At 37.8% G+C, this 14,888-nt stretch overlaps 1 protein-coding gene across 1 annotated transcript in view; it reads left to right on the top strand.

The window, feature by feature from the left end:
* TBCEL (tubulin folding cofactor E like) overlaps positions 1 to 12,624 on the top strand; it is a 69,272-nt gene extending 56,648 nt beyond the window's left edge. Inside the window, exon 8 of the mRNA XM_082410914.1 lies at positions 8,641 to 12,624. Within this exon, the coding sequence (XP_082267040.1) occupies positions 8,641 to 8,959 (319 nt within the window). The 3' untranslated portion in view covers positions 8,960 to 12,624. The remainder of the gene's footprint in view (positions 1 to 8,640) is intronic.
* Positions 12,625 to 14,888: the final 2,264 nt, after the last annotated feature.

The following is a 14,888-nucleotide window of genomic DNA, read 5'->3' as shown; positions in this document are numbered from 1 at the left end:
TGATTAAATTTATTTAATAGATATAGCCTGATTCAAGTTATTTGTTCCTTCTTGAATGAGCTTTGGTAATTTGTGTCTTTGAAGGAATTCATCCACTTCATCTTAGTTATTGAATTTCTGGGCATAAGGTTGTTCATAATATTCATTTATTACAAACCTTTAGTGTCTGTAGAGTCTGTAGTGATGTCTCCTCTTCTAGTCCTGATATTGGTGTCTTCGTTTCTTGATCAGTCTGGCTAGAGGTTTATCAAATTCACTAACATTATGGACCAGCTTTGGGTTTCATGGTTTTTCTGTTGTTTATATGCATTCTATTTCACTGATTTCTGCTCATATCTTTATTAGTTCCTTCCTTCTTCTTGCTTTGAGTCTAGTTTGCTCATCTTTTTCTAGTTTCTTAAGGTGGAAGCTTAGATCATTGATTTGAGAACTTTCTTCTTTTCTTTTACAGACATTTAATTCTACACATATTCCTTTAAACACTGCTTTAGCTACATTCTATAATTTTCGATATATTGTATTTTTATTTTCATTGAATTTAGAATATTTCCTAATTTTTCTTGTGACTTCCTCTTTGACCCTTGGGTTATTTACAAGTGTGTTGTGTATTTTCCAAATTCTTGGGGATTGTTGTTGTTCTGTTAATGATTTCCAGTTTAATATCATTATAATCAGATAATATACTTTGTATTATTTCAATTATTTTAAACCTATTAAGGTATGTTTTGGGCCTAGAACATCGGCTATCTTGGTTAGACTTCCATATGCACTAGAAAAAAATGTGTTCTGATGTTGCTGGGAAATATGTATTAAAAATGTCAGTTAGGTCAAGTTTTTAGTGTTGGTCAAGTCTTTACATTGTTAACAATTTTCTGTCTTCTTGTTCTATCAATTACTGAGAAAGGGGTACTGAAGTCTCCAACTGTAATTGTGGATTTGTCTATTTCTACTTCCAGTTCTATCAGTTTTTGCTTCATTATCTGGAAGCTCTGTTGTTAGATACATACACATTGAGGATTGTTATGTCTTCCTGTTTGAGCTTACCTCTCCCTGTCTAATGGTTTTTGCAGTTATCTCTAACCAGCTCCCCAGACCCCTGTTCTAGAACCAGCTCTTGTAATGGATTTTGGAGACCCTATCCCACGGATTATAGAGTTAGAATAAATCTAGTCACCTAAGCAGCAGGTGATTTGATTCAATTCCTGTTGGTAGAGCTATCTTATTACTTCTTTTACCTAGACCCATTGCTCAAAAGAGGTAGCCCGAGGCAGTGGATCTGCAGCAGTTTTTTGCCTCCTTATTTCATGCAAAATAAGAAATCTTATTTTCTTATTCACGTCACCCTAACCCTACCCCTCCTTCAGGCAGTGAACCTGTCTTGAGTTCCTCTCTCTCCCGTGGAGTACTTTTAATCTCCTTTGCCTAACAGGAACTTAACTCCTGACTGCTACTGCCTGCTTTGGACCTGGGGTCCAGTGGTCCCGTGGTTTCAGTTGTATGCTTTGTATTTATGTTCCGTTTCTGGTCCATGGAGATGTCTGTTGTTTTTGAGCCTGGGTATGTCTTCTTGCAATTCAACCCCTTCATATTTTATCCATTTTACTCTGTATTTGGAGCAGAAGTGCATTAAAATGTCAATTTATGGAGCCATTTTGATCAAGGTTTTAACCATATTGATAAATGTAGATTAAAATAATTATTTTAACTGCTGTGTGGTATTCCAGTATATGACTAGGTATCTTTATCCATTTACTAGGCAATTTTGACAGCACTTGAATTTAAGAAATGGTGAATTGAAACAAAATTCTATGACTCAAGCCTTGATGAAAAACTATATGGAAAATACTAAGTTCAGTTTCAGATACTTTGCTATGCATGAAAGATGAGAATAAATAATTCTGGAGGTAGGTGAAATACAGAAGCTTGAGGAAGACAAGTGGGAAACATCTATGGCTTAAGCTAAGTAAGAGAATGAGCTCTGTGATGGAAGATCACGAAGAGAAAAGGGAAAAGAATCGGAGTGAGTTTTGAGTGCTACCCAAGTGTAGATGGTTAAAAGAGAACCTGTAAAGAGAGATTGAAAGGGGACATTTGAAATGTAGGAAGGAGGAGAGAATTTCAAGAACAGTATTCATTATTGCAGCAAACCATTAAGATGATGAGACCTGAGAAAGAATGATGGTCTGAGAACAAGACCTCAGTTCTAATTTCCACCCTTGCATTCACTAGCTAATAGACTTTGGGCTAGCAAACTGGCCCTCTATTACTATATCTGTAAAATATGTAATAGATGATCTCTACGATCCTTTCTGCCTCTGAAATGTGATGTTTATGTGTTTTAATAAATAAGATATTGGTGACCTTGAGGAAACTGTTTCAGTAAGAGTGTAAAATCCCAGCTGTAGAATGCTAGGGAGATTTCTTTGATATGCCATGATATGATACCATACCAAAAAGAGAGAAAGCATACCATACAAGAGGGATTAAATAACAGCAATCAGATATTTGAAATGTATTTTGAATCCTTTGTAATGCCTTGGGAAACAAAGTAAATTTCGTGAATGTTTTTCCTCTAGTTATACTTAATGATTTGTTTCAACCAAGGGAACCATAAGAGATTTTTCATGTTTTATTTGTTGCCTTCCTTAAAGAGAGAGATGTATGTACTAGGGATTTATTTTGGAGTAAAACAGCTTTATTTAGAATAAAGACTCCAGTTGATTCAATATGGGTCTGCATTTGAGAATCAATAGAGTAATAGAATTGTTAGCTTAAGACTACTATAGGCCACCTGTGACCACACTACTGGGATACCGGTAATCCCATTGTGGTATATGTACCTGCATAAAATGTAAATCCCATCATTTTTCTCTAGGATGCTCCTTGAGATTGTGAGCTGCTTCTTTTATGGGTTTGGAGCTATGAGGTCCAAATGTGCGAGCTTTCTGCCAGCTCAAAGCCTTTGGTTCTAGGCCTCCTTTAGTCTTCCAGGTTCCTAAAAATTATGTAAAATATTTAATGTTCATATTATTTAGTTAGAATAGGTTTTAGACTAGTTAGAGCTGAAAATGAGTTAACCTTTAGTCTCTATCCATCTTTGGGTTTTAGGTTTTGTCATAAGTTCACCCTCAGACTAAGATTTATGGTAGGAACATTCAGTCTTTTTCAAGTAGTGTGCCAAGCCTTTATTCTAACTTCATAGACCTGTGACTGATTGTGATTGAGGAAATGCTCCCAGCTATCTTAGGAATCAAGAGTGAAAATGGGCAATAAGAGAAAGGGGCATACCTCTCCCAACCTGACCATCATGCTACTAAAATCTGCTCGTGTGTCTGTCACATCAGGCAGGTGTGCCATGGACCAGGAACGGCTAGTGTGTGAAGGCTTGCTTATGTGCACTGGGAGAGGAGCTGCCCTACCCTAGCTCCACTAGGCATGGGTTCATTCCCCAGTCCCCCCTTTGTTAGTGCCACCTTCAGCCCCACCCTACCAGTAGCCTGATTTTTAACTGCTCACCATTAAAAAACCCTTAAAGTTGAAAGAAGCTTTTCTCCTCGTGGGCGTTTTTATTTAATAGGAAGAAAAAAAAAAGCACAATGCCAGTTTGCCTGTGGGTAGTGTTCTTCACAAGGTTTCAGCTAGCATTTGGTTCCCATTTATCATTCTCAGTTGCCCATGTGGTCATGCTGGCCTTTATGCTGTGTGTAGTAAATTTTGTTTTTGTTGTGATTGATCATTTTCTGTTAGGAGATCATGGGGGAATGATATTCAGAAGTTCTGAACACAAACACAGACAAATATGTATTACAATTTAACATTTGCTTAGTGCAGTACATCCTTGTCAATAATATCATCCAAGGTAGACTTATAGCATTTTGCCCACTTCAGAAGTCAGACTTATAAATATTAAATATTTTTTAATAATCAGATAGAAGTACTGACTGGTAGAATATAAATTGAGATCATTAATTTTGAAGACTACTTAGTCATCAGAAATCATTTACCACTTACGACTATAGCTTTGGGAAGAAAAAAAGCCCTTTACCTCTTAAGACTATAGCTTTGGGGCTGATGCTAAGCAAAGCTCAGATAATACAGAATATACAGATATAGTTCAGACATAGTTTAGATGAACTTTTGAATAATGAATAAAATATCTAAGCTGGAAGACTAGGTAGAAATTGGTTTCTAAAATTTACTGGGCATTTTGTAAAATCATGGTTTCTTGTATCTACTGATTTGCCCTGCTTAAAGATAATCCAAAATAAGATACTTAGGAGTAAACATATTATCTTAAAATCATGATCTTTACTTATGTAACTTTTAGGGGAACATATTCAGTGTATATAGTGAGTTATAGTGAGTCACAGCTCTAATGCCTTTTCTTCATTTTTACAGCATAAAGAGTGAATATTTGTTACCCTAGTCTGTATCCAAACTTTTATCCATATGTAAAACCCTGCTGGACTTACCTGAAAATTAATAAGTAAACATTGTTTTTAAGATTAAATAAGTGGAAAGCAGGTACAGGGAGTGGTAATGTCAATGGCACAAAATAAATTTGGAAAGTTACGTAGGAACGAAATCATGAAGGGCCTTTTATAATCAATGTATTAGTTTTCTATTGCTGCTGTAACTAATTGCCATAAACTTAGTGGCTTAAAACAATATATACTTATTATGTTATAGTTTTTATGTGTCAAAAGTGTGGGCACAGGATGGCTTAACTGGGTTCTCTGCTTAGGGGAGCCAAAATTTTGCCTACCACAATTATGTTAAGGAGTTAGGGCTTTATTCTGATGGGTCTTGTGTGATTTTAAGTAGAGGAGTGTTGTGGTCAAATTTGTGTTTTATGACAATGACCTTGGCTGTGATATAGACAAGGGTCAATTGGGGACCACCCTGAAGTCTTGGGAAACCATTTGAAAGAGGATCATTTGAAATTGAGTTATAGATAACAGAAGCCACAAACTAGCTATTTTAAGAAGAAAGGGATTTCATACAGGGAATAAGGTGCTTACAAAATCTTTGGAAGGGCTGCCTCCCTAGGATTATCCCTAGAGCAGTACCGCAGAACTAGCCCACCAAGGGCACTGCTACCTCTGCTAGCATCAGGTAAGGGGAGACTCAGGAAGCTGCTGTCCCCGGTGCTGGATCACACCACCTTAGCTGTGATCTGGAGATCAGCAAGCTGCTGCCAAGGGTGTTGACTCCAGGAACACACTGCTTGAACCACAATCTGGTAATTAGGAAGCCTCTACCCAAGCTGTTCCCACTCCATGTCTGCTAAATCCACTATGTCTCTCCCCGGGGCTGTTGAATGAGACTGATGGAAGTTAAATCTTACCTGCAAAGGAGTGTGGTAAATGTAGTTTTCAGCTTTGCAGCACAGAAAGGCATTCTAGGAGGAGGCTGAAACAAATACTGAGGAAAATTACCCAACTTATGCATCCAAAGAAAGCTGTAGCAGTCCAGGTTGTTAATGATAGTGGCTTGAATTTACAAGACAAGTGGGCAAGAGAGATGAAGATAGATTCATGAAATATTTAGGAATAGAATTAGTATGACACGGCAATTGATTGAGTGGGAGAAGTGGAGAGGAGAGATAGGAAGGAATCAGGATGACTATTCAGTTTCTGGCTAGGCTGATTAGACAGTTTCTGGTGCCATTTGCTGAGATAAGGAAGACTAGAAGAGAAGATGGTTGGGGAGTAACAATGAATTATTTCTGGACATGTTGATTTTGAGAAAACTATAAGACCTTTTAGAGTGTCCTAATTTATAGGTCATTTAATTTGTAGCTAGACTTGACCAGTTGCAGACTAGTTTCTGCACAGGGACCATAATTTTGTGTACAGATATGTTTGTGCTTGAGATAAATTCAGTTGACTATAGTGTCAAGTATAAATAAGTCTAGGATTATACAGTTATTATTTTAAGTTTTAGTTTTATATTTAAATAGGTTCAGGGCTTAACACTAGTTCTTTAATCTCATTGTTGAGTAGTGTTTTTCTTTTTCAGAAGGACTCATGGGTGCCCTGTTCCCTAAGTTCTTGTTTCAGAATATTTGCTTGTTAAATTTATTTCTGAAAAAAACTTGGTGAGGTATAATATTCCTGGGTCATACTTCCTAATTTATTTATTTGGTAGGTAATGTGTTATTTTGCTCCTGTTTCTTTCACTGGTGCTGAAATCTCCCTTTTCATCTCATTCTGCTGTTTATCATTTATCTTTGAGCTCCTGTTTTATTATATTTATGCACTTATTAATTTCTAGACCTTAGAGTATTTGTGGGGCATTTTCTTTTCATTCAGTTATGTTTTCTTTCAGATTGAGTTCTGCCTCTGCCTTTTACTTAATGTGTTTCTCTCTTTTATTCCTTTTGCAGTGGTATGTGCTTAGTTGCCATTTTGTGTCTTATGTTCTTGCTTATGTATAAAAGTGGATACCTCTATCTACACCATCTCTTTACTGAAACATAGTATAAGTAAACTCCTTGACCCCTTTGCCATTGTTCCTTTTGTCCCTCCTGGGCAGAGCTTGAGAGCCTGAGGTATTACAATTCTATCTACTTTTCTGTAGTCTGAAGGGAAAATATCCATAGAATTGGGTTCAGCTTATTTGACCCCTAGGTTCTGCTGTCTTTTCCAAGATTTTATTAAATTATCATAACCTACTTTCACTTACTTAAAGGCATATGCTAGGAGGTTGGGTGAAGGAAAGATACCTTTGGACTTTGAATCATTTCACTTTTTCAGTTTGGAGCCTTGGAAAATTTCAAGTCCTGGTAGTTTTGTATTTTGTTTGTGTGTTCTGTTTTGTTTTGTTTTGTTTGCCATTGCTAAGATCCTGACATCCTGGCAGTGGGATGTAGAGACTTCTGGTCCCAAAGGTGTTTCCTCAGTCTTCTTCCCAGCTGACTCCTTACCCCCCAGCCCAGTTTGCTCTAGATTAGGAAGTATTGGTCAGTATGCTCAGGATTTTGTTTCCTTACCTTCTTTCTCCATAATGGCTTCTGGGGGTTGAGTTAGGACCCTTGCTTAACAGAACCACATGGTACAGAGCTTTTGGTCCCTTTTAAAAGGTTATGGCAATAAGGCAGTTTCCTCTTTTCCTGTATTAGTTGCTGCTGGTAATATTTTACCCTTTTAAAAGAATACCATTTGGGGCTCAAGTCCTGGGAGAAGACGATTCTATAATCTGTTTCATCGTACCATCACCTTTTCCAAGAAGTCCTACCTAAGTAGATTTCAATCATATATTTTCTTAGTGGTGTGTGTGTTTTAATAATGTAGGTCCCAGACAGCAGGAATGTAATGTTAATACTTTTTATTTGCATATGAACTTAGAACTTACAAAGTGCTTACTCATCTGTTATTTTATATGATTCTTATGACTGTCTTATAAGGTAGGAAGGGCAGACTTATTATCCGAGTTTTACTAGTGAGGAATCTGAGATCCAAAAGGATTGAGTGAGTTGGTAAGTCACACAGCTAATTATAAGATGGAGTCAAGACTCTGAAGTCAGGTCTTCTGACTCCAAGGCCAGTGCTATTTTACCATACCTGGTACTCCCCTTCATGGACATGATTACTTCCATCCCTGACCACAGATGTCTTACTACAGCTTCCGTGTTCCTACCAACCTTATTATAACACTGATTTAACTGAGTCAAAGCCAAAAGTAGGGTGGAGAACGTGGCGGGGGTAATCTTATGACCATTGTATTCTGATCCCGAATTAACCTCAGTATATCTTGGTTATAATAAAGCTAATATTAGATCTTTTCAGCATTTTCCCCCTCTCTGGTTTGTAGGAAACTGCTCAGCTTTCTCAATGAAATCAAACCTAGATCCTCCAAGGCTGGCAGCGGAGACAAGATTTTCCACATGGAAACTTGTCCTCCTGGGCCCTAGTCTCACCTCTATAATTCACTTTCCTCTTGGTGTCTTTGGCTGTTTATTCCTGCCTTGATCAAGGAACTTGTGTCCCTCATTTACCACTTTTTTACAAGAACGTATTCTTGACTCTTCCACAAACTCCTTGTGTTACAGTCAACTAGGCTAGGCTGGAACATTCAACAAAGCATCACTGAAAAAGCTGAGTTAACAGCTAACATACAACTAGATGTTTTTGTTTGTAACTTATGCCTTCTCCAGGGGTCAGAAACTGCTGGCCTACATCCATCTTCCCATCTGTTACCAAGGAACACGTGCTTACATATCTGCCTGCCTTGATGATGATGCCCAAGCAAGCAGGCTCTACAGAGTGATTAGACTTCTCTCTATAATCTTTGTAGTGTCTACTTTTCTTCTAGGTTCTCCTTTCCTTTCTCAGCTGATTCTTATGTAAAAATTAGCAGCAGGCATGTTGGCCATCTTTAGGAGACTCTCTTCCCCGATCCACAAGAATGGGGTTTTACTGTGGCCTCAAAAGGGCAACGATTTCAGATCACAGATTCCACAATAGTCACCCGATAGGTAGGTAGGCAGGTAAGTAGATATCATATTAGACTAGAATATTAGAAAGATGTTGAGAATAACAGTGTAGTTTACCTGTAGTTCTGAAGAAGTCAGTAGTTCATGCGCTAGTGGCTTAAGTTGTCACTGTTTTGTTTTGTTTTGTTTTTTTATCCTCCTAGGTATCATGAACTAGTCACAAAATATGGGAAGTTGGAGCCTTTGGCGGAAGTGGACCTGAGACCCCAGAGCAGTGCGAAAGTAGAAGTCCACTTTAACGACCAGGTGGAAGAAATGACCATTCGTCTGGACCAAACAGTTGCAGAACTAAAGAAACAATTAAAAACTCTAGTGCAATTACCCACTAGCAACATGCTTCTCTACTATTTTGACCATGAAGCGCCCTTTGGCCCAGAGGAAATGAAGTACAGCTCTCGAGCCTTGCATTCTTTTGGCATTAGGGATGGAGACAAAATTTTTGTGGAATCCAAAACAAAATAACCTCCGCCAGCCTTGTGAGAACACACACATTAGGACTCGCAGGGCATTTGTTCCCATGAGGTTTCCTTCAGGAGGGAGAAGTTTGCTGTGTTTTGTTTTGTTTTCTTTTCTTTTGTTTAGGTTTCAGGGGGGTTTTGTATATCTCCCCCTAGAATGGGTAGGGGGCTGTTTTTGGTATTTTCTACCACAGATTCCTTCTACTCCACCACCAGAATTGGCCACATCTCCAGTTTCTGTGCCCTCCCTCATGAGAGGGGACCAGGCAGCCACCGACTTCTTACTGTGTTCACTGGGATTTGTCTACCGCTTGGTCCTCGTGACCACTTAGGTGTACTTGTGATGATGGCGTGAACAGCCTTGTCCCCTCAGAAGAGCATCTTGCACTTAAATCAGGAAACAAGGAATCCTTCCAGGAAGGGCCAGCACATCTCTCTCCCAATTCCTCCTTTTTCCCCCTCCCTCTCTCTCCTTTCCTTCTTGGGTTCAGTTTTTCATTTTGACTTGTGTCCATACATGTTTACCTTAGTTTTATTCTGTCCATAATGAACTCCTTATTTTTCAACTTGGGTAACTTTTTTCTTCATTTCTCCCTTTTGAAATAATTTCAAGTGTGTCAAGCATTTGTCAACCTGATTCTGATCTCAGGTACTCAGTTAGAACCTATAGCTCTGTTAGGGTCTGGAAGAAGAGCAGATGGAGTGTTAGAATTCCAGGAAGCACAGGCACAGCAGCCTGACCACTCTGTATGTAACTATCTCAATTTTAATGTTCCTTCCACAGTATATCAGCCATTACTGACATGAGCTACGTCACATTCCAGAGTTCTTTGCTTTTTGAATGTATTTCTTCGTATCTATCTATCTTTTTCATTACTTTAAACTACAGGGAATGGAGGCCTGACTTTATGAAGAATCCAACAGAGCAATGGATATACGTGCCAGGAGAGCTGAGAATTAGCTAATAAACTCTCTGTAGTGTGCATGAGGGAGTCAAGTGGGGGGGGAGTACGGGAGAGCGAGTACTGTGACTTTCCTGCCTGTCATCATTTGAAGCTTTTGCTCTTGCACTTTGCATTCGAAGTGGGAATTTTTAATCAAAGGGAGCTTTGATTCCTAGTTTTTCCCTGGGATTTTGTGATGTCATAATTGGACAATTCTTTTTGTTTTACATTTCAGTTTAGTTGCCCCTACAGAAGAACAACTCTGACTAATCTCTGAGTAAAGCATTAAGTGTCAAAACTTCAGATTTGCCTCCAAGTCATATTTTTTGCAGAAACATATTTAAAGCACTTTCCTTTAAAAGGTAGCCCTTACCTGCCCTGAAATCTTTTTGTTTGTTCTTCTATTCCTTTGTTAATCAATGTAATCTCTTTCTTTAATATATGTCTTTCTGGATCCACCATGTTTACAGATAGGAGACTTAAGAAGGACTTAGTGCACCTGGGGCAGAAAATGTGCACATGAAGTATTTTTCAAAGAATGTAATTGTTACCCGATTGCGTTTGACCTTTTGACCTTTGTTACATGATTCCGTCCCTCCTACAAATTCTTTCATTTCTTATGAAATTTTTAGGTGACTCTTGTAAACTCTTCACGGATGCTACTTTTTAAATTGTCCTATGCCATGACAGCAGATGTTTATTCTCTTAATGCACTTCAGGTTCAGTATCTGTAAAGCCTTTGACCCAGGCCTGCTGAGTCAAATCTACATTCACTGTAACATTGAAAGTAGAAACCAAAGGGTTTGAGGAAGATGCATGATGCCTGTTCTCCTTCTGCTTTATCTTTCAAAATCATAAAATCATAAAAATGAGCAATGGAGATCCAGGCTGGGTATAGACAAGAATAATTATTTTGCAATCACATTTTCCTGACAGGTTTTTGGAAGTGGGAAAAAAGTGTGGCAACAGTGTCAGGAAGATTAAAACTGTGGATGCTTTGTGTACGTGTGTGTGAGTGCAGACGAGTTTGAGAGAGAAACAGTGTAACTGAGCTTTTGTCAGCCTGAGAAACAGATGCCCCCTTATTTTTTGAGGTTGTATGACCCCCGACTGTCCCACAGCAGAAAGCAGAGCGAACACTTATGCTTTAATCATCAGTGGAATGATGACAATTAATAAGATATTTTATATATGACAAAGTTTTATGAAACGCTTTTTTACTGTTAGAGACCTGTTCCTTCTGCTATTACACACCACAGTGCTCCACAACTGCAGGCATAATTCTCCGATTACACAGTTGCATGTCGGGGAACTTCTCGTTTAATTCAGTGGCCGTGGGTATTTTTAGGGCATTGTAATTGATTGTTTTAATAATTGCTAAATGATTTTTGATGGAGACAAGATCTAATGCAATTACCGGTCTTTTAGAGTTACAGAACAGAAGTAAATGAGAAAAGATATTTGAGCATGTATACGTGTAGACTGATTTGGGTGGCTGAGGAAAGATGCTGCTTTTGAAATAAAATTGGTGCTGTGTAGACACTTGTAACCAAAATTATTTTTATAACAGGTCAAAAAGAAGGAGAGGAGAGACCATGGACTTTTGAGTCTACAAGTTATGCATAATTGATTGTAGCTTATCTGTATTTTAATGTTAACTTCATCCAGATTCAGTGAGAGCATATTATTGACATTCATGAGGCAAAATTCTGTCATAGCCAGTGTTACAGATATGTTGCTACAGGCACAGTGTATAGAACATATCTTTTCTAAAATAGAAATTTTTGTCAGTTCTGAAAAAGGAAAGGAGTAATAAAAGAAAGCCAAGTAAAAACTGAGGCATCATTTTCATGTGGGCATGTAGCTGCTGACACCACAGTGGAAATCAGTTTTTGAATTTGAATTTTTGAAATATCCCAGATTGCTTTAAAGAAAAAAAAAGTTCAGAGTCATATATCTTTTTTTATTATTGAAAGTTTCTATTGTTTCTGCAACCTATTGCCACCATGGCCATAAATACATAAGAAAGCAGCAGATATTATATAACTCTTGTTCCTTTAAGACCTTTTGGTGAAAACAAGCCCAAAACATGAGCTATGTGTAACAGAGCCGAATGTTATGATGCTATGTTTTAAAAGTTTGTTTACTTAAAAAAAAAAAAAGAAGAGCGTTCAGTTCTAACCAGATGTTTCAGCTATGATGCTAAATTGCTAAATCAGCAGTGTTATGAACAGGGAAGACTTGTTGCACAAGGAACTATCACCATTTGAGGCACGCAGGTGATAGTTTTACGAGCGCGTGTGTGAAGGTGGCTTGCTCCATGGGAGGTGCTAGGCTCCAGGGCAAATAAACAAGAGTACAGAATAATAGATTGTTCTAAGCAATGTCATTTCTGTTTATGAATTTGATTTTCCCCTCATTTCATGTTAGATTGACATGCAAACAAACTGCTTTCAAGAACACCCAGAAGCTCTCTTGTGTTACCAGGTGTGTTGTGAACACTATTTTTCATAGGTGCTTCCTTCAAATATATGTCCATTGTAGTGATGGAGAGGGACTGGACTCTCTCAGGCTCTTTACTTGCCAGTTGTCTCCTGCAGTTCATGGAAATATATATTTTATTTTAGAATATAATTTAAACATGAAGGTCTATTCTTTGCACTTTTATTAATATATATATAGATATATAGATAATCTTTAAAAAAATTAAAAATCTAAAAGTCCACTTTCTCTTTGTGTTCTGATTTTTTCCTGGAGTCGTGGGGGTCAAGGTGCATGTTTATTTTTATACAGCAGAAAGTCAACATCAGTGCTGTGGTTGAGTCCTCTGGGGAACTGGCCTAAACTGGTAAAAGAGTTTGACCAGCGTAACAAATTTAGTTGGCATCTTGCCAAAGTTAGAAATTAAAACGGCAAAACAGAGGTTCATAGGAAATATGTTATTGCCTTTTTGTTAGCAAAGTTTTATACTTCTAACATGCTCTTTTAAGGATGAAAACCCACGTTTGAGCTATTCGGCATCCCCGTTTTTGAGTAAGAATCTCATTTTGATGAATTAAAAATTTGCGACACTTTTTCACGTGACATTTCTTTCCTTTGAAAAATAATTTTCTATAAGAATTAGGGTTTGGGGCACTTGAACTGTATCTGCTTATCAGTAATTTCTTGGTAATCTGTTATGAATTAACCTTGTACCAAGAACTAAGGTCCAAGAGCTATATATATACTTTATTACTGTATTTAGAAGACAGAATCTATTAAATTCTTTCTCAGTGCTTCAGAAGTGCGTTAAGTATCGCGATCTGTTTAAATGTAAGATTATTTCTACCTCTTCAAATTTCAAAAAATTATAGTTTTAACCTCTGTGCTAAGTTCTATTTAGTATTTATTATGAGGGTCTCTGAGTTCTTGCAAGGTAGACATATGTCAAGGCACCCAATACCCATTGGACTGAAAAATGCTATAACTTCCACCAGAATGCATATAAAAGAAGGAGGTTAACCCTTGAAGTCACATTTGTCTTTCCAGCTCTTCTCTGGAAAAGAAGTTATCTGTGTTCTCCAACTTAGACTTAGGATTTCAGGATTCAAATTTAGCCAGATAACTTTTAAAACACATAGGTCATGATAGATATTAACATGAGTCATTTCATCTACTTTTAAGTCTTTAATGTAACTAAGATTTAGGAATTGAGTTAATACATGAAAGGGATAGCATACCATATTATATCTCCTTAAAATATAATGAATTTCTGAATCCTTTTCCTTCAAAAATTTGAGAATAACACTAAAAATGTGTAGTTTTTTTTTTAACAAACTGATCTATTAAAATGTTCAGATATATATACTTGCCTAGACATATGAGTATAAAACATGTGAACATCTTATGCTTCTCTTCAGTGTGGTTTAGGCACCTGAGCAATTTGCGTTCTGTTTTAAGGCACACATATCAAGAGGGGAGTAACAAACTCATAATCCAAGAGGGAGATGAGACAAAAGCAGAGTTGCTGGTCGTGTGGATCAGTGCCAGGGATCCAGGCTTACAATTGTCATTCTCATGTTTCTTCTAAACATTAACAATGAGCGTTTATTATCAGCCAGGGCCCAATCTAGATGCTCTACCTATATTAAACCCTTTTGATGTTCATGACATCCCTGTGGTTCAGCACTGTTAATTATCCCCATCTTCTTAACTTGTGAGGCACAGATAGGTTGAGTAACTTGCCAGAAGTCACACCGTTGATAAATGACAGCAGAGCTAGGATTCAAACCCAAGCAGTTTGGCTGCAGTTGAGAGCTGTACTATACTACCTGCTGCTAAGGTTCTCCTCCATAGCCCTCCACAGTCACACCATTATTGTTAGTCTTTATGTTTCACTAAAACACTAAAGTGAGATGTTCATCCATATTCACTTACTAAATTGATTTGCTCTATAACAAAATCACTGATGCGGCTGATAGCTCTAAATCCAAATTGGAACTTGTCCTCATGCCATTTTCAGAATTGTAACACTGTGATTGGTGTACATCCATTGTCCTCCCTACTCTCCTGGGAGGAGCCAGATTGGACACTTGTCATGGGTGCTGTTGACAAGAAGAAGTGAACCTGCAATATGATGCTGAACACCGGTCACTTGGTCTTCAACCTGAGGACATTCTAGAGCCTGAACACTTTGTTTTCCGTGAGCAACTAAAGGTGAGACAGGTCACTCAGTTTTGACTCAGACTTTTATTAAGGAGGCATCCGTGTTCAAGTGAACTTGGTGTTTATAGGGGGGAGAAAAAGTAGATAATCTAATGGAGGTTTTGTTATGGGAAAGGTTGAGGCTGTCACTTTGTTCCTCTTTAAAATTCAAGGCAGAGCCTTGTGAGGAATATAAATATTGCTCACAAAATAGAGGAGGCAGTTTATCTATTACGGTCTGTGAGATCTAGGTCTGCCAAAAAATTACAATGCAATTTCAGTTCACTGAGTCTTTCACAGACTCTT

This window comes from Balaenoptera physalus, assembly GCF_965194825.1.
Source record: "Balaenoptera physalus genome assembly, chromosome: 10".
NCBI lineage: Eukaryota > Metazoa > Chordata > Mammalia > Artiodactyla > Balaenopteridae > Balaenoptera > Balaenoptera physalus.
Note: the sequence above shows the minus strand (reverse complement) of the source record. Positions and strands in the feature narration are given on the sequence as shown.